General features: G+C 33.2%; 1 protein-coding gene across 1 annotated transcript in view; it reads left to right on the plus strand.

Moving 5' to 3' along the window:
• The window catches only part of LOC129216004 (uncharacterized), a 175557-nt gene that overhangs the window by 145128 nt on the left and 7110 nt on the right, over positions 1 to 23319 (plus strand). The window contains exons 17-18 of the mRNA XM_054850141.1: positions 8201 to 8278; positions 10225 to 10301. Coding sequence (XP_054706116.1) covers positions 8201 to 8278; positions 10225 to 10301 — 155 coding nt within the window. The remainder of the gene's footprint in view (positions 1 to 8200; positions 8279 to 10224; positions 10302 to 23319) is intronic.

The raw sequence follows: 23319 nt of genomic DNA on the forward strand, positions 1-23319 counted from the left end.
AAAACCAAGCGAGCAGTTCCCCACATGGGGAAACAGGGTTGCCAGATTGACATTTGTAAGCCAAATTCGAGAAATTTGGTATTCTTTGAAATCAGCATAGGCTGATTTAGGCCGAAAATTTAGAGGGTGCAACAATAACAGGCATCTGGGGGTGGGGGATTCTCGGAACAATAAGGCAGTGGCGAAATCAGAAAATAATTTTAAGGTGAGGGGCACTTTTAAGTTTAAAAAACGTGATGTAAACCATATTTATAACTTTAGGGGATCGGCAATTCTTAATATTTCAACCTGCAGAAAAATTCTTCAACGAAAGTTGATGTTGTAAGAAGCAAAGGGCGAATCCAGCTTCTGATTTGGAAGGGGATTCACGCTCCAGAAAAAATTTGCAATAGTAGTTTTGAAAACGCAGTTTTACAGCAGTTTGGTGATATTTTAAAGGCAAAAAAGGTACGTAGGGCTCCAAGGCTATTTTTAGAAGTTTAAGTCTTATGAATGTGATTATAGTTCATATTAATAGTTTGGGTCAGGAATGAGACTTATGGACTGTCTCCAATCGATTTTATGAAAAGCAGATAGAAATATGTGCTCCTCTCCCACACACACTACCTCTTTAATTTTTCATAATTAAAAATCCAAAAACACTATGGTGGACAAATTTTGATGCTGTTACCAGATGGGGTGTTCTGGAGCTCCCCTCTTTAAAATTTTTGAAAATGAAGTCCTAAAAATGAAATTCCTATGCAATACTCCATGGTACAGTGCCCGCCGCTTAATAAAATCACATTCGTTCTGAGAGCAGTTGATTTTATATAACCGCTGATTTTATTAACCGGCATACCTATACTCACTTAAAAAATGACAGGTTTTGAAGTTTAAATACTTTAATAAATGGAGCTGAATTTTTCATTTGCTTTTAGTTGAAGTGTTTCAAAATACAATTGACATAATTTCTTTTATTTGTACAAGGGTCTTAATCAAACAACAATATGCCAATATTTTAACAGAATTGAAGACTGCAGATTCAATGTCGTCTGAACGTTAACAAAATGTTTTGTAATTTCCAATTCTTTTATTTGCTCAAGGGTCTTAACAAAACAACAATACACCAATATTCTAACAGTATTAGAGGGAGAGTAAAAATTCAATTTCATCTGAAAGTTAACAAAATGTTTTGTAATTTTCAATATTATATTTGCCTTTTTGCTCTATAGTGAGTGCATCTCTTAACATCAAACTATTTTCTGACATGTATTGAAGTTTGGTACTGAGATTTCCTCTTATTCTGAAACCGATTCCTTCACCTCTTGGTGCTTCTTTATCAATATTTTACTTATGATGTTCAAAAGTTTGATTTTATAAAACGGCAAAAGTGATTTTATTAAAGGATGTTTTCAACATGTGTTGATATTGCAATGATTCTGTTCTTCCAGATTTGATTTTAAAAAGCGGTTGATTTTATAATCCAGTGATTTTATTAGTGGCAGGTACTGTATTTAAAAAAGTATTTCAAAGGCTACTATCCCAAAAGATTCTCCCACTTAAATATTACGAAATAGTAGTTTTCAAAACTAAAATATTAACAATCTTTGATGATATTAGAGAAAAGGGGGTCAGAGGCCCTTGTTTGAATATTTTCCAAAATTAAAGTCTTAAACACATCAGTGTAAAACCATATTTGGTAACGTTAGAGACACTGCAGGTTTTCAAAACTGAAGCTCTAAAATCCCAATTTTAAACAATTTTCGATGTTTTTAGGTGATTAGAGGAACTTCCTTTGAAATTTTGTGAAATTGAAGCCCAAGAATTTGAGATACTCTGTAATAACTTTGTTTAGAGAGAGTGCTTCAGAGAAGAAAAATTTTGAGGACACATAGAAAAAATGAAAACAAAATAGAAAAAATGAAAAAAGAAGATTGTGCAGGGAGGAGGCACACAATTCGCCACCAATAATCTGAAGCTGTTGAAAAATTTTAATGTCTATTTCTTTTTGAAAAAATTAAGGTTTTTTCACAACATAATTTATTTTTTTCTTCTTAAAATAACTGCGTTTCTCCAAAATGAGATCCTTTCTTCTCTTCAATAATAAAGAATAATTTTTTTAAAAAATCAACGCAGCATTTTGTGGGTCACCAGTATTGTGCCCCCTCCCCCCTGAATGCACCACTGGAGCAAGAAGTCCGGGAGTCCTCCTTCAAAAATGTTTGAAAATTTACCTTATAAATGTTGGTTTTTAGTTGATTTCGTACATAGGCGGATTTAAGACTGAGTTCCTGGGGGGGCAGGATTTTTTTTTTTTTTTGGAGCAACATTTTTAATTCCCCCCCGCCCCCTCCCATGTTTTTGTCTGTTTTCTGCGATGCGTAAGGCCATTCTTTACTTTTTATGTGTCGTTTTCAGTACTGTGTGTAATTATGCTGTCCTTTTTAAATTGACCTTAAAAGAGAGGGGGCTGGTATTAAGAGAGTAACGCAGTGCTCCCTTTTAAGTGGGATATAGAATATCTCCAGTTTTAGGGGGCCCGGGGGTTACTCCCCCAAAGGAAATTATCTAAAATGGATATAAAATTCTGCATTTTGAAGTCTTATAAGGGTTAATTGGAAATAATAGGCAAATAATTTTTTTTGAAGATATACGCTTTAAAAGTGCTTTGTGATGCAAGTTAATACTTTAAAAGAAATGGTGCACATATTTAGAGAATAGGTATCAAGAGAGTAACATACTACCCTTTTGAACAATTCTTAATTTATACACTTGATAAGAAATAAAATTGAAGCACACTTTGCTTAGGAGTTTCAAAGACTTGTCTAATTATTTTCAAGGTTTGGTTGGTTAGATTGGGTTTTTCATTCAAGAGCCTTTGTAGGCTATACTGTGCCAATTCTTTTCAGGGATTTTAGAACCTATCAATAATTTGCACTTTCCAGCCTCTGAAATTGAGTAGTAGATTATACACTTGTACAGTAGTGTTCAATCTTGGCAAGAAACGGCTATTTTAAGTTCAAAAGAAAAAATAAACTTTAATTTCCTATTCAAAAAAGAAAAAAATCATGATTTTTTGTTGTTGTAAGATTTTGAAAGATAAGTTGTTACTATATAAACTCTTCCCAAAACTGGGGAGCATTGTCCCCTTTGCCCCCCCCCCCCCCCCATAAATCCACCCATGCTCTTCTGAACTATTCAAAAACGAAAAAAAAATGATTTTTTTTTTAAATTTTTGGAAGATGTGTTGTTACTACATAAAGTCCTCAAAAACTGGGGGGGCATTTCCCCCCTCTGACCCCCCATAAATCCGCCCATGATTTCGTAGTAGATTTTATTGATAAAGTTTGTTGCAATAGTCATGTTTTTTTTTTTTTTTTTTGGACTTGATTAGCCATAGTTGTTTTAAAATAGAAGAATTTGTATTGATATACGAATAAATACCCAATTACAGAACATACAATTAGTCTGTACAATAACACAGCACTGAACAATGAGTTGTTTGAGAAATTTCTTTATTTCAAATGCATAAAATTACTTAGATTCTTAATGTGAGCACAGTTTTATTTTTCTCGCACTAGCGAGGTGTGGTGATACACTGGATTTGTTTCAAGTAAGTTTACTAGTTAGCAGCCAAGGGCGCCCATATGCAAAATTTTAAGGGGGGGCTCAGATATTTTCCCCATGGTTTAGCAGGATATTTTCCTTATAGAAACCGATTTCATTACAGATTAGAGTTACAGTAGAAGACCGTTATAACACACACCTTGAGACCACAGCTTTTGCGTTATACAGGATTTTGCGTTATATAGATCATTTCACAAATTTTGAAACTAACATTCAGAATATATCTATATATTAGCACTTCAGAATGAGTTTTATCTGCAATGAATAGTAAAGCACCAATACTACAATTAGCTATTCCCAAATAAATATGTTTCACAATCAAAAGAAAGTGCATTATCCTGCATTTCGGCTGGCTGCATGGTTTGCATAACAGCTGCATTTTTAAGAGCCATCTGGTATTTTCTGTTTATTATGATTACTAATTCTAAATTTAAAAGCTTTGAATTAAGATGGAAAGATGAAAAACTTTCAAAAATTAATTTGCCTAACAATTTTTATTTTTGCAAAGCAAAACAGGAATTTTTTAAGCTTCAAAACCTATTGTTTACTTCTGAAAAGTTGTGCGGTTTATAGAGAATTGCGTTATATAGGTCGGCGTTATAATGGTCTTCTACTGTATTAAAATTTGACATTTTTAATAACTTATTCATTAATTGCTGGAGAAGAAAATGTTTTTACATTTTTGCAAAGAAAAAAGTACTAAAAGCAAGGAAGTTCTAATTTCAAGGGGGGGCTTCAGCCCCCACTTGCCCCCCTCCCCCCATATGGGCGCCCCTGATAGAAGCTATGAAAATTATTTTACCCAACTGTGTTTCTGGGTGAAATATACTAAATTAATTTTTTTCAAAACCCAACCAAAAATTTTAGGGGTGGGTCTCACTCCCTGGCACCCACGTAAATCCACCTATGGAAATCAGCTGGCTTTAAAAATATTGTGTCTTCTTGGCTTTTTTTTTATTTTTGCTTTTTTTGGATTTTGAATAATTTTGTACAATCTTTTGACAAAATATGAATTTTTTGAACTGAGATTTGATTTAAATTCTTTATGACTTTTTAAAAAATTTATTTGGTCTTTTTTAACTATGCTTCAACTTGCTGTTATTTTGATGACGAATGTTTTTGTCTTCATGATGGTAATCGGCGATGGCTTTCGGTCAATAGAGTATTTATTATTCCAAGATGGTCAATAGCTGTTTTCTATCACATAATGTTGATATTTGATCTTAATGTACAAATATTTTAGAAGGGTTTTCCTCCCCCATAAGTGGTGGCACAGGCACACTTTCCGAATGAGAGTAAATGCTTTTAAAGCACCACGCCGATAAAAATTTCAATGTCAGAGTCAGTGTCACATAGGCTCCCCTCCCTCCCGCTGTTTACTCATGCTTTAACTGCGAGTATTATTATTAGAAATACACCCGTTCTTTTAAAAACAACTCACCCAACACATTTTTCGATTCTGTAATGGAATATTTTGCTGCTAATAAACGAAGAATGGAATTCCTTAATAGATGAACTGTTAAATGCAGTTGCTTTTAAGAACTCTAAACTTGGTGGTAGTAGTATTTTATAATGCTGCATATTTGCAACCCAAGTTTCAGCCATTATTTGTTTTCATTAATGTGTTGCTATGTTTTTGCTGCATAAACATGTTCTACTCAACATGACAGGTACTAGAATTAACATGCTTTACTCAGAAAACACAGATATACTACAAACAAATATTATAAATCATAATTAACAATATGAAGACAGTTGGACGTTATACAGCTGCTTGGGCACTCGCTTGGGCCACCGCACGTGCCTAATGAATAGATATTGTTTCTCATTTTTGCATTCATAAAATTTTAGTCTCATTAATGTTTTTTCTGTAATTGATAAATTTATTAATGGACTTGCACATTGTGCTCTGATAAGAAAATACTTTAAGAGTGTGGTTTAAAGAAAATGTTGTGTGATAAATAAGAAAATTGACTTTAAATTTTTGGGCTTAATCTTTTTCATTCCTCTCTGCAATCAGAGTGTTTCTAATGTGATGTTCTGTTCTGTAACAGCAAAACGTTTGCCCATGTGTTATTGATGGTGCTTGAAAACTAGTAATTTATAAGAATTTCAATTTCCCCAAAATGGAACCATTTTACATTTTTTAACGTTCTTTGTAGAGGAAAAAACAAGTGTTCTAGCAAGTTTTGCTTGACTGCAAAAGGTTTAAACATTCTGAGAAATAATAATTCACACAAACCTGAAAACTTTTGCTAAGTATTATTCTTCAGCGGAAAAATTATTTTATTATTAATACTTAAGGGGGAAGTATTGTTTCTAAATGAATCAATTATTTCAGAAAGGGCATAAGTCCAACTAATACATCTTTTCAGGAATCGATAAAAAGTGAATATTTCATTCAGAAATGAACTAAATTCTACTAAAATTTTTTTGACTAATCTAGCCACAAGTAGGATCATTACCTCACCTTAAATTATGTTTCATCTCATCACTAAAATAATTGTTTTTATTATTTTTTTTTTTAATTTGGACTTATGCCCTTTCTGCAATAAATATCCCGAAAGACTAGTTTACAGTGATGAAAATGTAAATCAAATAAAAACAGATTTGTTCCAAACTGATTTATGATAATAAAAAATAATATTACAAAGTAACAAAAATAATTATTGAAGTCCGTATTCATAAATTCATTATCTTAAGAAAATATATTGTGTATTTTCATCTTTCTCTTGTCTTGCTCTAGTGAAATAATAAAGTCTGGTGTAAAAAAATAAAAAACAAATACAAAAACTAACAAACTGACATAAAAAGTAAAAGTTTTACATATGTATAAAACTATATTCATATTCATCAACTACATTCTCCATGGAAATCTTTTTTTCTATCCTTCTCTTGTCTAGTTTTGTGTACCAAGTTCGGTGTACATATTAGTGTGACTATGTTCAAAATTGAACTGCTCATTTTGATATTTGTTATTTATTTCAACAATATGAAAGTTTACCCTTTATACTCAATATTGGCAGAGATAGTTCAACCGACAGGCGTTACTTTGCAATATTCTCTTGAAATTTGTCAATAAAATAGCTAACCTGAAACTGTTCCTTTGATGTTCTATCGAATATTTAAGTATCATGAATGTTGATAATGGAAAACATTTGTCGCCCAGTAGAATCTTTTTCCAAAATTTCAATTTGGGAGATAAGTCCTCTTAAAAAATGAAGGGCACCTCAAGGGCACCCATATGCAAAATTGTAAGGGGGGGGGGGGCCTCAGATATTTTCCCCATGGGTTAGGAGAGTATTTTCTCCATGGAAACCATGGAAGACAGATTAGAGTCATTAAAATATTTTATTTTTAATAACTCATTCATTAATGGCTGAAGAATAAATGTTTTTACATTTTTGCAATGAAAAAAGTACCAAAAGCAAGGAAGTTCTTAATTTCAAAGGGGGACTCGAGCCCCCCCCCCCCCCTTTCCCCCTATATGGTCGCCATTGGGGCACCTGTTTAAACAGTTACAGATTTCATTGTTTTCAACAGATTTGACAGTGAATCTTGATGTAATTTCAGGATTTCACTTATAAGAGCTTGGATTTCACATGGTTATAATCTGTCATAGCTGTTGAACATTTGCTTTACTGTCCCGAGATCCCAGTCGCAAAGGATCAGCAATCTTGTTAAATTTCTTCAGTGTTATTTCTAGAAAAAGTCTGCTGTAGTGTTCTTATTTTGACCAGCGTACATCTCACTGAAAGCATACAGTTTTTTCGTAGTTCCTAGAATGATGTTAATAAAACCTCTGAGAAATTAGCAAATTTCATTCGGATTCTGTTAATTCAAATCCCCCCCCCCCAACCCCCGAACTGACAAACCTACCATTACCGAATTTGTTAGAACACAGGAGTTATTTCTTTTTACTTCACTATGCCAAAAAATCTAGTTCTTCTATGGTCTTGTCATTGCGTCTTACTATTTCTTCCTTCAAGTTTAGTGCAGAAAGGGCATAAGTCCGGGACTTTCGCCCTTTCTGCACTAAACAAAAAATGTGACCCCTAAATAAAGTGCTTTGTTGTACAAGAATTGACTTCCCTGCTACACTAGTCGATGTCTCTACATACAAGCATGGGAAAACCACAGCTAACTCAATTTTGAAAAAAATGTGACTTATGCCCTTTCTGCAATAATCGATTCAAGTATGGAACAATTTTAATGAAAAGTATCCTAATTATTCTTTTATTATTACAGCAAAATTAACGAATTGAACTTAAAATATAGTGCATTGAAAGGTTAGTTTCTTGGGGTTCCTCAATATGTTATTTGTATATTATATTACTCCTATGTAAAAGAAGGGCAGTTTTGCTATTATTTACATATTGTATGTTCCGAATTCATACAAGAAATATTTTGATTTCCGTACATTTAAAGTGTCTTCTAGCTGCCATTGTAATTTTGAAATAACTAATGTAATGTTGCTTAGTTTTTCATGTGTCTGCTTATTACTTATTTTAAATGTGTTTAGTGTATCATTATTTTTTTTTAATATACTTATATATCAGTCAGAACGGATGTAAAAGTGAAATTATCTGCTTAGGTCCCATTTCCATCAGACATGTTGATAAAAACAGTCGACCCGGGTACCCACTCAAACCTGGAATGATTTTATCCAATGGTAATTATAAAATGAATATGCTAATTATGCAACTTTTTTTTTATTATTAACTAAGACATGGTATGTATTTTTTATGACTTGGAAGTAAAAAATTATTTTATCTTAACAATTTCTTTCTCACTATGATAGAACAATTTTGCAATTTGCACCTAACTGAGCCAAGAGTAGCTGTACCCGTTACAAAGTCATTAAACACTTTGAAACAACAATACTTTGAAGTTTAAATAAAATGATATGTGCATAATTTTTTTTTATTTATCTGTTTATTGTTTTGTTTATGAGCTCTTTCTATGTGTTAATGAATACTAAATCTACTTTTTCCACTTTAATCTGTACCCTGTACAAAGTAGCTGATTAATACATAATTAAGAAGCCTGTAGATGTTGTTTACATTGATTTTCAAAAAGCTTTCGATAAGGTACCGCATGTAGCTCTACTTAGCAAATTAGCTGATATAGGAATAGGAGGGAAAACTTTCATTTGGGTAAAAAATTGGCTGACCGGAAGTAAACAAAGAGTAGTTGTAAGGGGAAATTATTCTAATTGAAGTGAGGTCTTAAGCGGGGTTCCTCAAGGATCAGTGTTAGGGCCTGTTTTGTTCATTGTCTTTATGAACGATATTCACAAAAATATTTCTGGGAACATGAATTGTTTTGCTGATGATGTCAAAGTTATGGGGACTGTAGAAAATGAAGAACAAGCAAATCAGCTGCAAGAGGATCTAGATCATATTAGGGAGTGGGCTGATAAATGGGGTATGGCTGTTAATGTTGGGAAATGTCAAGTGCTACATTTAGGGCATGGAAATAAGTGTACAAGTTATTATTTGCAAGGTTCAGTCATTAGTCAGGCAGACAAAGTTACTGATCTGGGAGTCCTAATAAGTCAGGATTTAAAGTTTAGCCAACAATGCAGCATTGCTAGCAACAAAGCCAATAAGATGCTTGGGTTTATCAATGGATCTATTTCAAATAAATCTAAAGTTCTTCTGCCCTTATATAGAAGTTTGGTAAGACCCCATTTGGAGTATGCTGTTCAGTTTTGGTCTCCTTATCTTAAGAAAGACATTAATGTATTGGAAAGGGTTCAAAGGCGGGCTACAAGGCTAATAAGTGGACTTTCCCACTTAGATTATGATTCCAGGCTTAGAAGGCTAAAAATGTACAGTCTTGAGCAAAGAAGAGACCGAGGGGACATGATTCAGCTGTTTAAATTTATTAAAACGAAAGATGTTACGGGGCTAAAGTTTAGCACTGAAAACAGGACTAGGGGTCATTGTTTTAAGCTATTTAAATCTCAGGCTAACATGGATATTAGGAAAAATTATTATTTTAGCAGGGTAGTGGAACCTTGGAACAGCTTACCGGAAGAGGTGGTAATGAGCAAAGGAGTAGACAGTTTTAAGAGGGCCATTGATCTTCACTGGGGATTGTAAATTGACTAGGATCAGGCTAGCTGGGCCCAGAGCCTGTTGCTGGTCGTCACTTTTGTATTTGTATTTGTATTACCACATTTATACTATAGAAAACTTTTTAAAAAATTTTTCGACAGTCAAAATTGTACATTGAGTAAACTTTTCTTGGCTTGACACTTCTCAATCTATTGTCCTTGGCTGTGATATGGGGATTGAAAGTCATGTGATCTACTGCCATTACATGATGAATGAATCTTGGTTCTTGTGATGTGATATTGCTGTTGGTAATACAAGTCAGATGATCCTATTTATTTAGGGGTTTTTTTCTTTTAGACATCTAATATTCTTGCATCTCATTAATTCTGTTAAACATAATCTCCTTTTAAGCATAGAAATAAAAACACTGAGCAAGAATATTACATTTATCACAGCATTATTTTTAAAAGCTTTTTTTCTTAGTTATGCTTTTCATGCTGCAGTTTTACTAAAATTATAACTACTCTGTTGTTCTAAACATGCTATCTTCTTCTAGAACCTGGGTTTTATGTAGCAGGAAAATTTGGTATACGATTGGAAACCATGATGATGGTTGTGAATGCTCAAACTCCTGTAAGTTACTATTTAGTTTACAAAACACTTTTAACCTTCCAAGGGTGTTTGAGTCTTTTTTGACCTATTTCAAATTTTTTTCTTATATATCTAATATATTTTTCATAATTTTTCAAAAATATTTTTTGACTTTGTTTGTATAGTCATTGTAAATATTCAGGAATAAGCAGTCTCTTTAAAAATGATAAATTTTTCCAGTGAAAATTGTATACTTTGTTTCACAACTAAGTTGGCACTGAAGGGAAAGCTAGGCGAGCCGAATTGCAGCCGTTGTCAAGGAAACAAGGTTACTCTCCGTAGGGCGCGTGCCAGTCAGCCGCGCAACTTGCCGAATTTGGCGAGGGAAAAAAATTAATAAAATAAATACCAAGAACGAAACAACTATCCTTGAAGTTTTCAAAGAAATTAGATTTGTCTTAACCATATTTAATCATATTTTTATCACAAATGCAAAGCTGTGAATGGGATTTCATTTTACAGCGGCGGAGAGCTATGGGTCATAAAGTAATTAACTAATAATTCTGAATGATTTTAAAAATTAGCAGGAAAACAAATAAAGAGTAATAATTCAAAGAAGAGAATATGCTCTGAAAGATGCATACTCTGTCTCTGGTGATTTCTTCGTTCGCTGATAAAAAGCATGTGCCCTCTCGTCAAAATACTGACCATCCAGTATATATATATCATCTATTTCAAAGGAAAAGATAAGACGACCGAAGTTTATATATGTAAGGAGAACGTTAGCACACAGCTGTGAACATTTACCCATGGTAATAATGGGTACCAAAGGCATCAAAAAGAACCGTGTTCTTTTCAGAAGTATAACAAATGAAAAACTATCAGGCATGTACTCCAAAGCGCATCTTCATTTTTCTACTGAAGATTTCAAGTTCATCGACAAGCCTTCAGCGAAAAAAGAAATGTAAATCTTCAATCCTTTCCTGCAATTTTATTAGCTTGTTAAGAAGTGGATCTTTTACCCTGCCTCTGACATGGAAATGGTATTCCCAGTGCTGGATTTGGAAGTGTGGAGGCCCCTAATCAGAGTTCAAAAAGATATATATCCGAATATTTTGATATATATATATAATTATATATATGTATATATCCGATATTTTCGATCAGCACTTTATAGTAAATACATTCTGAAGTTACTGCTATTTATTTTTTTATATTATCATTATTATAATTTACAGGGGAGAAAAAACGTAAAATTTGCTGACCCATGAAAGTTAGGATATTTTGTAAAAATTTTATTGTGGAGGCCCTGGGGCAGTAGCCCCGCCTGCCCTCCCCTAAATCCACCCCTGGGTATTCCATATGTGCCTCCTCTTATCCACATATTATGTATATATAAATCTATAGCTTCTTTACAACTTGTGCTTTCAGAAAAAATGACTAAATTAAACTGAAATTGCCATTTAAAAATAAAACTTGGCTCTCGAGACAAAATTGATTGCATATTTGAAATAATCTGCAACCTTTGTTACCCCCCCCCCCCCCTCATTCTTTACTTCTGTTTTGAATAAATTCTCTTTAATGTTTCACATGCACTCGATTTGCTCTCTGGAGTTGAGAAATTCATCCTAAGTTCGTTTAAATCTTTGCAACAAAAAAGGAACTCTTAATATTTATAGATTATTTTCCATAATCTCGCTGATTTAAAAATCCAACTGTACCAATGCCAACCATTTCTTCAGAATTTGGAAAAGGTGCCGTTGTGTCTTTTTATACGTATGTATATAAATCAAAGAAGTACCTTTGTGCAGAAAAGTAAAAGAAAATGTAATAATGTTAAATCGTTCAAAAGAGAACTACAGACACCTGTTTTGAGGTTTCAAGGAGTCCCTTTTTCATCGAAAAAATAAAGATTGTGCTCACTTTTCTGCATTAAACCTGGGTGTTCCTTGAAACCCCGAAACACGTGTCTGCAATTCTCGGCAAATTTGTGTAACTCAACGTTGTTTTATTATCTAAAATAATATACTTCAACCTTGTATAGGCGTTTTCCTTTTATACACTCTAGTAATATTGGTAAAGATCAAAGATTAAATAACCAATTTTGAAAAAAAAAAAAAGATTGCCCTTTTTAAAAAATTCTATTCAAATAAAAAACTTAGAAATTTCATGGAAACAATTAGCTATTACTGCATTTCGTAGCTTAAAAAAGATATTAATTTTGAATTTTTTAAAAAAAGGTTGATTTTAAGCTCAAGTTATTTATGAAAAAAGTTAAAAATAATAAACTAAAATGCATCGAAGTTTCTGCAAATAGAAAAGTTATGACTCTCAATTTTGTGTGACTGTGAAAGTATATGATTAACCCCGAAACTCAATTTATTAAAAATTATTTTATTTACCTTAGTGTAGTTAATGTAGCCTACTTTATAGGTATATTTTGGGAGTGAGTAAATTTACTTCCTATAAAAAATTAATTTAAGGTTAGGGGTTCTAAACCTAGAGGAGGTGGGGCGAATTAATTTCATATTTCGAGCGAGATGTGCATGTTTCAAATTTAAAATGAAAAAGTAAAACTTCTTCATCCAGCAGTTCATTAATGTAAATTTGAAAATAGTGTATCTGTACATACGTGAGAAGAGCATTATTATTTTTTTTCCTCCATAAACTTTTCAAACGATCCAAAAAAAAAAGACTTTTACCGTAGCAAGGATTTGTACACAACAAGTATTGTGAAAATTCAAACAAAATTCGGGTTTCTTTCATTTTTTCACAATAATTTTCTTGAAGTTTGGGCTCATTATGTAAGAAACGAAAGCTATTTAAATCTACCAAGTAATAAATCTCAAATTCAAAGAAAAAAAAACCTGGTGTATTTGTAATTGCAGCAAGTAAATAATTGAAAACTAATATTTTTATTTCATTTTTTATTTCCTACTCACGAAAACTGTTTTTAAAAATGTATTCAATTGCTTGGAAGTAACAATGGAAAGAGCATAAATGAGAAAACAGACCAGGCAGAAATGCTTTGACCACAATGTGGAGAGTTCATTCAAGAGTCATAATGACAATCAGATGTTTTTCCCTGTGCGATGCGAAGTGGGGAGAAACGAGTTCTGGGGGGGGGTTGCCGGTCCACAGGAAGATCGCCAAGGTTAACATTGAAAACTCAAGTCTACGCCAAGACAGAAGTCGAGTTACGGCGCTTTGATTTTCCTTTCGTAGTCAAATTCTTACAAATTAAGTATATTTAATATACAACAACTTCAACTATATGTCTCAACCACATACATTCTCTATTTTTTTCACATCATTTATGAATTTATACCTGTTTAAACCTCCAAATTTAATAGAACTACTACTCATCCCGGAGTAGCACATCTCGTACCTTTCCCTTCAGTGCCAACTTAGATTGGAACATACTATAGCACATAAGCTGTTCATTTTATTTTTGACCCCAGTCAAATTGTAACGCATAAGAAGACAAAGTACCACAATTTTCAATACATTTTTCAATTATTATTGCTCTAGCAACACATGTTTGTGTTCTAGTCTTTTTACTTTTTTGTGCCCTTAGCATCACACTGAATAGACAATTTCTTCTTCTTCTTTTTTTTTTTTTTTTTTTCACTTTCATTGAGTGCATACATTGCTTTTCACATGGTTGGTATTTTTACATGATCAGTTAGAAAGTCTTCAAAGTTTTTGATATGACACATCATAGTTGCTTGCTATCTAAAGATGGAATTGAGGAATTGTTACTTACAGTGTCGGATAAAGAATAATTTTGTTCTCCATGTCAAATCAATTACCTTCTTGACCTCACCATTTCCGATTTTAACGAAATTTGGTGTGAGGGACAAATATGACAAGATAAGTAATCTTGCCAATTTTTAAAATTCTACTTTAAAAATTTTACAAAATACAGGACTGTTAAAAAACTGAAAACAAGTGAAAAAGACGATAAGTTGTGACATACAAATCACTGTAACTTCTCTCCTAGTTATAGTAGAATAAAAATTCAAAAACCATTGCAAAGCTAAAAAATAGAGCTTTCTATTGATGTAAAACATGACTTTCTTATGACAGATTTAAGTTTTCAAGGTCATTCACCATGACTTTTGACCTTGAATATTTCAAAACATGCCCCCTTAAAATTTCTTCAAAAAAAAAAAGATATTTCATAGCTCTGATACTATTCTTCCACTGCACCAAAACTTAGACTGGGTTCGCCATGGTAAGATACTGAAAAAAAAAACAGGAATGTTCACATGTTTGACATAGTGGAATTCCATATGTCAGATCAGTAACCTTCTTAACCTCCTCACTATTTCGATTTTAATGAAATTTCGTGTGAAGGACACACATGACAAGATAAGTAATCCTGCCAATTTTCAGAATCCTACTTCAAAAATTTTACGAAATACAGGGCTGTTAAAAATCAAAAAAGTGAGAAATAAACGGAAAGTTGTGACATGCAAATGACTATAACTTCTATCCTAATTATAGTAGAACAAAAATTTAAAAACCATTGTAAAGTTAAAGAATAGAGCTTTCTATTGGTATCAAACATGGCTTTCTCACGACAGGTTTAAGTTTCAAGGTTCACAGTGTGTCAGTGGGACCATTTTCAAGTGTTCACCCTGGTTCAGTTTACCATGAATTTTGACCTTGAATGTCTCAAAACACGCCCCCTAGAATTTCTTTAAAAATGTACATATTATAGCTCTAACACTTGTCTTCTTAAACTTAGGCTGGAGCTGCATTGTCAAGGTACAGCAAAAAAAATCGGGAATGTTTACATACAACTTCCCGTAACTCGAACTATTAATAACTGGAAGTTATTAGCCGGTCCCATGGACTTCGAGTTTTCCAAGAATCAAATGAATTTTTGTTAAATTTTCCACATTATTTCTGTCCTAATATTATTGTTTTAATTTTCGGAAGCATTGTTATCATGAAGTACAAACAAAACTGCCATTCAGGGCCGAATTTGGAAGTGTGGAGGCCCCGGGGCAACGAGGAGTGGAGGCCCCTAACCAGAGTTCGAAAAGATTTTGAAAATATCCAATACTTTTATATATATCCGAATATTTTGATATATATGTATATATCCGATATTTTTGACCCGTGAAAGTTAGGATATTCTGAGCCTGATTACTGCAGGGGCATGTGGGGCACAGGCCCCTCCTTTTCGATTTCAGGGGACCCAAAAACCCCTTAATTTATCATGCTAATTAAAAATAAATAACGATTTCACTCAGAATCTAGAGTACAATGATATCATTGATAATTTTGCAAATGCCAAAACAAAGAAAAAATCTATTTGTTGATAAAACTTCCCCTTCAGAATGTGATCTCTTTGCTAATCAGAAAACTGCTCCAAATTTAGTCTGTATTTACTATTAAAAGTTAAATCATAATTTTGGTATTTACGGTTTACTGCAACAGGCAAAGTTGAACCACATTTTATATATATTTATCGTATACTGCTATACCTCTTCTACTTTTTTATATGTATACATTATATTGTGGTACCACCAAATTTAGTATTGTTGTGTAAAAACGCAAGTATTGATATATTTTATTGCTTCAACATATAAAAAAAAAGCGGGAAAGGGGAGAGGAGCACAAAATGAATTTTTTGCCCAGTTTCTTCAAAAATCTTAGTCGGGTCCTAGTGGGGCCCTGAAATAGAAATGTGCCCCATGTCCAATGTCAGGATGATTAGGCTCTGAGGAAATTTTGTAAAAAATTTATTGTGGGGGGCCCCTTTGTTGTGGAGGCCCCGGGGCAGTAACCCCGCCTGCCCTCCCCTAAATCCGGCCCTGCTGCCATTATATAGGAAGTTTTGTAATAGGCTAAAACTTGCTGTTTTGATTTCCATGATCTGTTGCTTATTACAGATAAGAATTATAGTTATCAAAAAAAGTTCTTTCGTACTTAAGCTCTTATTTAAGAAACCTGTCAATTTGTCAAAATATGCATACTTTATGAAGAATATGCCCAAAAAATTAAAACAATAATATAAGGACAGAAATAATGTAAAGTATCTGGCAAAAATTTGTAAACATTCCTGATTTTTTTCCTTGCTATTGCGGTCCCAGCCTACGTTTTGGTTAAGTGGAAAAAGTGTTAGAGCTACAAAATACACTTTTTTGAAGAAATTCTAAGGGGTCGTTTTTGAGATATTCAAGATCAAAAGTCACGCTGAATGACCTTGAAACTTAAACCTGTGGTGAAAACGTCATGTTTTATATCAATAGAAAGCTCTATGTTTTCAACTTTGCAATGTTTTTTGAGTTTTTATTCTACTATCATTGGGATAGAAGTTACAGTCATTTGCGTGTCACAATTTTCCGTTTATTTCTCACTTTTTAAGTTTTTAACAGCCATGCATTTCGTAAAATTTTTGAAGTAGAATTCTGAAAATTGGCATTTTTACTTATCTTGTCGTATGTGCCCTTCACACGAAATTTCATTGAAATCGGAAAAGGTGGGTAGGTCCAGTGGCGTAGCTAGGGAGGGGCGGAAGGGGTGGTTCGCCCAGGGCTGCACTTTTGGGGGGGGCGGCAATTTCACACTTTTGATGTGAAAAAATTTAACCCTTTTCCCAAAAAATAAATCATGCTTTTGATTTTTTTTTTTTTTTTGAGTCAAAAAAAAAGTCCTAATTCTAAGGTTGTGGTAGGAATATACAGTGAAACCTCCAAATAGCGGGCATTCAAGGGACCAGAAGTTTTGTCCGTTATTGGGAGGTGTCCGCTATTAGGAGGAACTACTTAATTTACCTTTTTCAAAATGGGCTGTTGTTCCCTTTGAAGAACACAATCGAAACAATTGCGAAAGGTTTACTATATTTTACGTCAAGTGTAATTAATCTGTTTTTTCTTAATAAAGGTATACTGACAGCACACTTGTCTTAAAAAGCATTTAGTCAATTAAAGTAATCAGTTAAAACAGTTTGACATCTCTTTTTTGCATTACAAGCCTATTTCTCAATATATTTAAATCATTTCCCTTAGCAAGTCCTTCAGTGTCCCCTTTGCACAGGAAAAAGTTTTTCAATTCTTCACTGTATTTCAGTGCTTCCGAAAAGTCTCTTATTGTGCACAATTTTCTAATTTCGTCTTTATCTTTTAAAACTTCGCTGATTTGAATTTTCCCAACTTGAAAAAGATCGGCAAAACAACGCACACTTATTTTTTTCTTTTTCGTCAACATCCAAAACATTTATTTTTTCTTTCAATGTCAGTCTCTTTCTTTTAGTTGCCATTTTAAAATTCAAATAATATTGTCACACAAAAAAAATCAACTAAATCAGCACACCTTTAGGAAAGTTTGCAACTGCAAAGCTACGATTGCTGCATGAAAATTAGGTTCGCTTGCCTCTCACTTCATCTCAGGGTATGAATATCCCATTACCAACGGCGGTGATTCGGCGGAGCAACCCTTCCCCTCCCCCCCCACACACACATTTTTTATGGTTAATTTATTTATTTTATCTCGAGTATCACTATTGCATGATTTACAGTTGGCAATATGACCCTGAATATGGACAAATATTTTTCATGTCTAAAAATTAAACAACCCAACGAAACTACGGCGCCATAAAGCTGACTACTACCGGCGCCGGTCTGCTCAATTGCATCTCCCGAGAGCCCCAGTTAGAAAAAGCGCCCAGTTTCCTCTTTTTTATCTTAACTTTTGAATAGTTATTGTGTACAAAATTCATTAAAATCTTAAGAAAAACGTATGTTAATTGTTATACTGACATCAGTTTTCACTTATCGGCTTCAATACTCTCAAAACTGGCCGCAACAAAATTATGACTTTTTTTTTTCTTTTTCATTTTTTGCTGCCCGCAAAAAGTACCATGTCTTTTAGTTCTTTTTTTTTTCTGCCCCCCAACTTTTTTAAGCCCCAATCGCTGCCTCTGCCCATTACCACCTTTTTAATTCCAAGAAACAACAGTGATAAGGAAATGATGGAGGGGGGGGGGGATATCAGTTGTGGAGGATGAAAAGCTTTGTAAGGCAAGCAAGTTACTAAGATATTCTGTAAAAAGAAAAAAAAACGGAAGTGCTACGATCGCAAGGGAACTTTTCTGTGTAATAACTGTCCGTTATTCGGAGTGTCCGTTATTCAGAGTGAATTACATGGAATGGCCTATATTGAGGGACTGGGACTTGCGAAAATGTCCGTTAATTAGAGGTGTCCGTTATTCGGGAGTGTCCGTTAAGGGAGGTTTCACTGTAGTAATAAAATTACTCAAATACAAAACATGTGTTGTTCTTGTGGACATCTCAGCATTATATTGTTAGTTTCTCCTCTGAAGCTACAGACTGAGGGCGGCGTCACACTTTTATCAGGAAGAGCAATCGGAAGAGCTTTCCCATACCTTAATGTCACCAAACACCAAAAAGTGCAGTTTTAGGCCTTGCGTCTCGAAACATTTCCACAGGATAACACCTACCCTATCCCTTTACATCTCATTTTTTAGCCTAATATTGAGTTTTTAAAATTTCAATACCAACAAATTTCTGAGGGCGGTCAAGCTTTAACCCTTCCTTTAACGTGGTTAAATATAGTCTAATATGTGTATTAAGGGCATCAACTTCGAACTTTAAAATACCCATCACATCCAATGTCTCCAAAAATAGCTTAACGTAGGATTTTTTATACTTAAATTTCAGAAAAATTCTTAAGTAGGGACCCCAAATGTGCATGAACATAACGACATTACACTCACACTTGGCTCCAAATTTCGTTTTTAGACTTTTCTAAGGAAGACTACAAAGCATTCTTTTCTCAGTGGTGAAGAGCTTAAAATGTGCAACAGTTTTGAAAAAGATTTCGAGTGGAAAACCCCCTTCCAAACTCTCTCTCATGACGTTGTCCGTCAAACAACGGCTAAAGTCACGTTTTTAGTACGTCGTTTTCAAAAAGTTTCATAGGGAGACGGAAAATCATCTAACTTCCCAACATATTTCGAAATAGTTGGAAACTTATGCCATTAAAGATAGCCTTCAATTCTGTGTTTTAAAACTCCATCGGAAAATTTCTTGAGAGCTCGTGTACGTTCCCTATTCTCTTTAACGTCATCAAAGATAGACTAAAATTGATTGTAAGTTTGAAAATATTTCGGGAGGAAAATCCAGTTTTTGTTGGAGTTAAGAGAGGCCCTTACACCACTAGATACAGCCTGCATTTACGTGCTTTTCAATCTAACTGAAACGCTTTCCGGACAGCGCAGCTGAATCTTCCCCGATGTCTTCACGTATCCAGCGATACCCTAAAATTGCTTTTTTAAGCCTTTAATTTCGAATAATTTCCTTGTGAACTCCCGATTCTCCTAACGTCACCAAAGAAAGCATAAAACTGACTTTAATTTTGAAAAAAAAAAATCAGGAGAGATTTAAACGCCTCTTTCTATAAACCGTTACAAAAAATTGCTTAAACTTCCGAATTTCAACTTAACTCTTGTAATTTTTCGTTAGAGTTTTGAATTCCTTTTTTTTTTCTTCTGCAAGAGAAATAAGGAGGAAAAAAATAATTTTATTTTTTTCTTTATTTAAATCTTATTTAAACACTTTTGACTCTTTAATGTATTAACTATTTCCCAGCAAAAGGGCGGCAAATTGAGGAACCGCCCCGGGCAGCAGAAAGCGTAGCTACGCCACTGGGTAGGTCAAGGAGATCACTGACCTGACATAAGGAATTCCACAATGTAAAATATGTGAACATTCCTGATTTTTTTTTCAGTACCTTGCCATTTTGATCCCATTCTAAGCTTTGGTGTAGTGGAAAAATAGTGTAAGAGCTATAAAATGTTTTTTTTTTTTTTTTGAAGAAATTCTAAGGGGGCATGTTTTGAGATATTCAAGGTCAAAAACTATGGTGAATGACCTTGAAACTTAAATCTGTTGCAAGAAAGTAATGTTTTATATCAATAGAAAGCTCTATTCTTGAGATTTACTATGGTTTTTAAATTTTTATTCTACTGTAATTAGGAGAGAAGTTACTGTCGTTTGTATGTCAAAACTTTTCCCTTTTTTTCGTACTTTTGCAGTTTTTTAACAGCCCTTTATTTTGTAAAATTTTTCAAGTAAAATTCTAAAAATTGACAATATTTTCTTATCTTGTCATATGTGTCCCTCACACCAATTGTCGTTAAAATCGAAAATGGTGAGGTCAAAAACTTTTTTTTTTTTTAATTTTTTTTTTTATTGATTTGACGTGGAATTGCCCATTAGTGTCAGCAATTGTTTGTCAGGTCATGTTTCTGAAAATGAACTATTGTCGAAAGAGAACATAGTTGACGAATGTGACTGATGGACAGATAGTAAAATTGAGTGGAATTCAGAACCACCGGTGTCACTTGGGAGGCGTGAAGTAAGAAATATTGTGAGCATGACTCCAATGCCCATAAGATTCGCCTCGTCAGAAATTGACGACAAATATTCTACTTTTATGTTGTTCTCCACTCCAACTATTGTAAATATTATACTAAAAAATGATAACTTTTTTTTTCAAATGGCAGGTTATGAACAGTTACAACATGAATATAACTGGAAACAAAAAAAAAAAGAAAAGAGGAACAAAGAACATAAAAGAAAAAATAAATACATGCATACACCCAGTTTTTAATATACGATTAGAATACTTGCAGCATTAAATATAGTAACTTCTTTTTGATTGAACCACATTATAACAATAGTAAGCATATTGAATTGTATGTAAACTTTATGAACAAGTTAAGTCTGAAAGATTGTCTTATATATAACTTAAATATTTTAGGGAAACATTAGTAATCATTTTTATTTACTTTACTTAGTACTGTTTTCTTCTTAAGTTAAATGATAGGTACAAAAAGAAATAATATTTTAAATATTGTAATGTTATAGACATTCACAAATTGTAATTTTTTTAGGCTATGAACATGGCTCTTAATTATAGTGCTCCTTTCCGTTTCCAGATCATTTGACTCACCCCTTGCCTTTTTCACATCATAAAAACATTTGTATAACAGAAGTTTATGATAAGCCACCATTCAAACATTTATTAATGCTTCTTACTTGTTGCAAAATTTATTAACAAAAAGCAAAAGTATGCAAATTAGTAACGGAGCTGTTAAGACTGTTATTTGCAATTTGCTGAAGATGCTGTTACGTCAAAACTGAGCAAATCCTCATATATATAATAGCAAATATCACTGATCAAGTAACGACCTGACGTCACCTACAATGAAACTTGTGAGATAGCTTGCAAAACAGCATTATTTCATTGTTGCATCACTTAAAATTCAGTAATTTAGTTTTTATTAGGTAATATTTTTTGGCAGCGTTTGAGAAGCAGAGAAGTGATTGTTTTAACAAGGCAAAACTAGATCCCATAAGCAACTGCCTTGCTGATCAGACATAGAATTAATAAAACTTGATGATCCGTTTTAAGTTGAAGTCATTATGGCAATAAGGAATTTAATTTTTCCCAATCAATGTTGAACATTTCTCTCTCATATACAGTGAAGCATCGTTTATATGTTTTTAAAGGGACTGTATGAAAAAACGTATAATTGATAAAAACATATAAATGAGAAACGTATAAACGGTACTTCACTGTATATTTATTTGAATGCATCAAATTTTATGGGAAATCTTTCTAATAAAGCAGCAATTTGTACGCGTCATACCATGAGAGGTACAAATTGAAGGTACTAAGCATCAAAACTGAGCAAATAATAATTATAATAATAAAATATGAAAATCCAAGCTATAGTTGAGTCTAGTGATGTGCCTGATCGTTAAAAAAGTAGATCCGCGGATAGGGATACGGATACGGATCATTAGTGTCAAGATCCGCGGATACGGATACAGATCTCGAATTTTTTTTTACCCAATTCAACTATCCAAATGTAAAATTTTTTATGGAAGGTATTCCCGTCAGAATAATGGCAGTTTCTTCAAAAAATGTCAACTGCGGCAAAAATATAATCAAGACTATGACTTACTCTTTAAAGAAATCTCCGTTAAAATTGAGGGAGAGTTGGAAGGAACGGGTCAGCGCTGCTAGATGGAATGTGAAAAATTATTTCTAGCTTACTCGGTAGATGTAGGATACAGGAGCAAGAGAGTAAAGCTGCTACTGGACAGGATAGAAATAATTTTAACCTTTTATTTCAGCATAAATGCAGAGCTGACCCATTCCACCGAACTTCTCCGACCGACGAAATACAGAGCCGGGAACACCTTTATAAAAGTAAATAGAGAATTTAGTCTCAGTTTTTTTTAAAGGATGCCAAGAAAAACAAAAATGAGGAATAACAGAAACCCCAAATCAATAACAAAAACTAATATTAAATTAAAAATTAAAAAAATAAAACATGTCCTAGAGAGTCGACCTCATATTAAGATGAATTTCGGGGGCAGAACACACATTTGTTAATAAATATGAACTGACAGCAGGTAAAATTTTTAAATCATTGAGCTTTTTCTCCATATCTTCCGACTATGAAATCGATACCAATCACGCGTATAAAAGCTTATAATTGCATTTAAAATTAACTTAACAAGATTATAGCTCCTACTGTATATAAGTTGGAAGTTTCAAATAAATATCAAACGCGGAAAACTTCGTTCTTTCAATTAGGGCCAACATTTTTAACGTATGGGTAAATTTTTACTACCATAATTGTGAAAAACGTTAACTCGGTTTTTAATTAATATCTCCAGTAATTAAAGTTCTACAAAAACGAGGCCAAGCTAAGAATACTTTTGAACAAGTCACCTTTTGAACGAAAAATGAACTATCAAAATTGGTTAATCTGTTTAGGAGCTAAGATGCCACAAAAAGACACACTGATACACACTTTTAAAACTTATTTCCCCTTCCTTTTTGCAATGGGGGGGGGGGATACAAATTGGCTTCTGAAATGATACCTTATAATTTAAATAGGGAATAAAATCTAATTTAAACGGAATTTAAGAGTCTTTTATTCAAATATTTAAAAATTTTTAGAATAGAAATGATCCGTTTAAGATCCGTCAAAAAAGTAATGGAT

Source organism: Uloborus diversus, chromosome 2 (assembly GCF_026930045.1).
Source record: "Uloborus diversus isolate 005 chromosome 2, Udiv.v.3.1, whole genome shotgun sequence".
In the NCBI taxonomy this organism is placed as follows: domain Eukaryota; kingdom Metazoa; phylum Arthropoda; class Arachnida; order Araneae; family Uloboridae; genus Uloborus; species Uloborus diversus.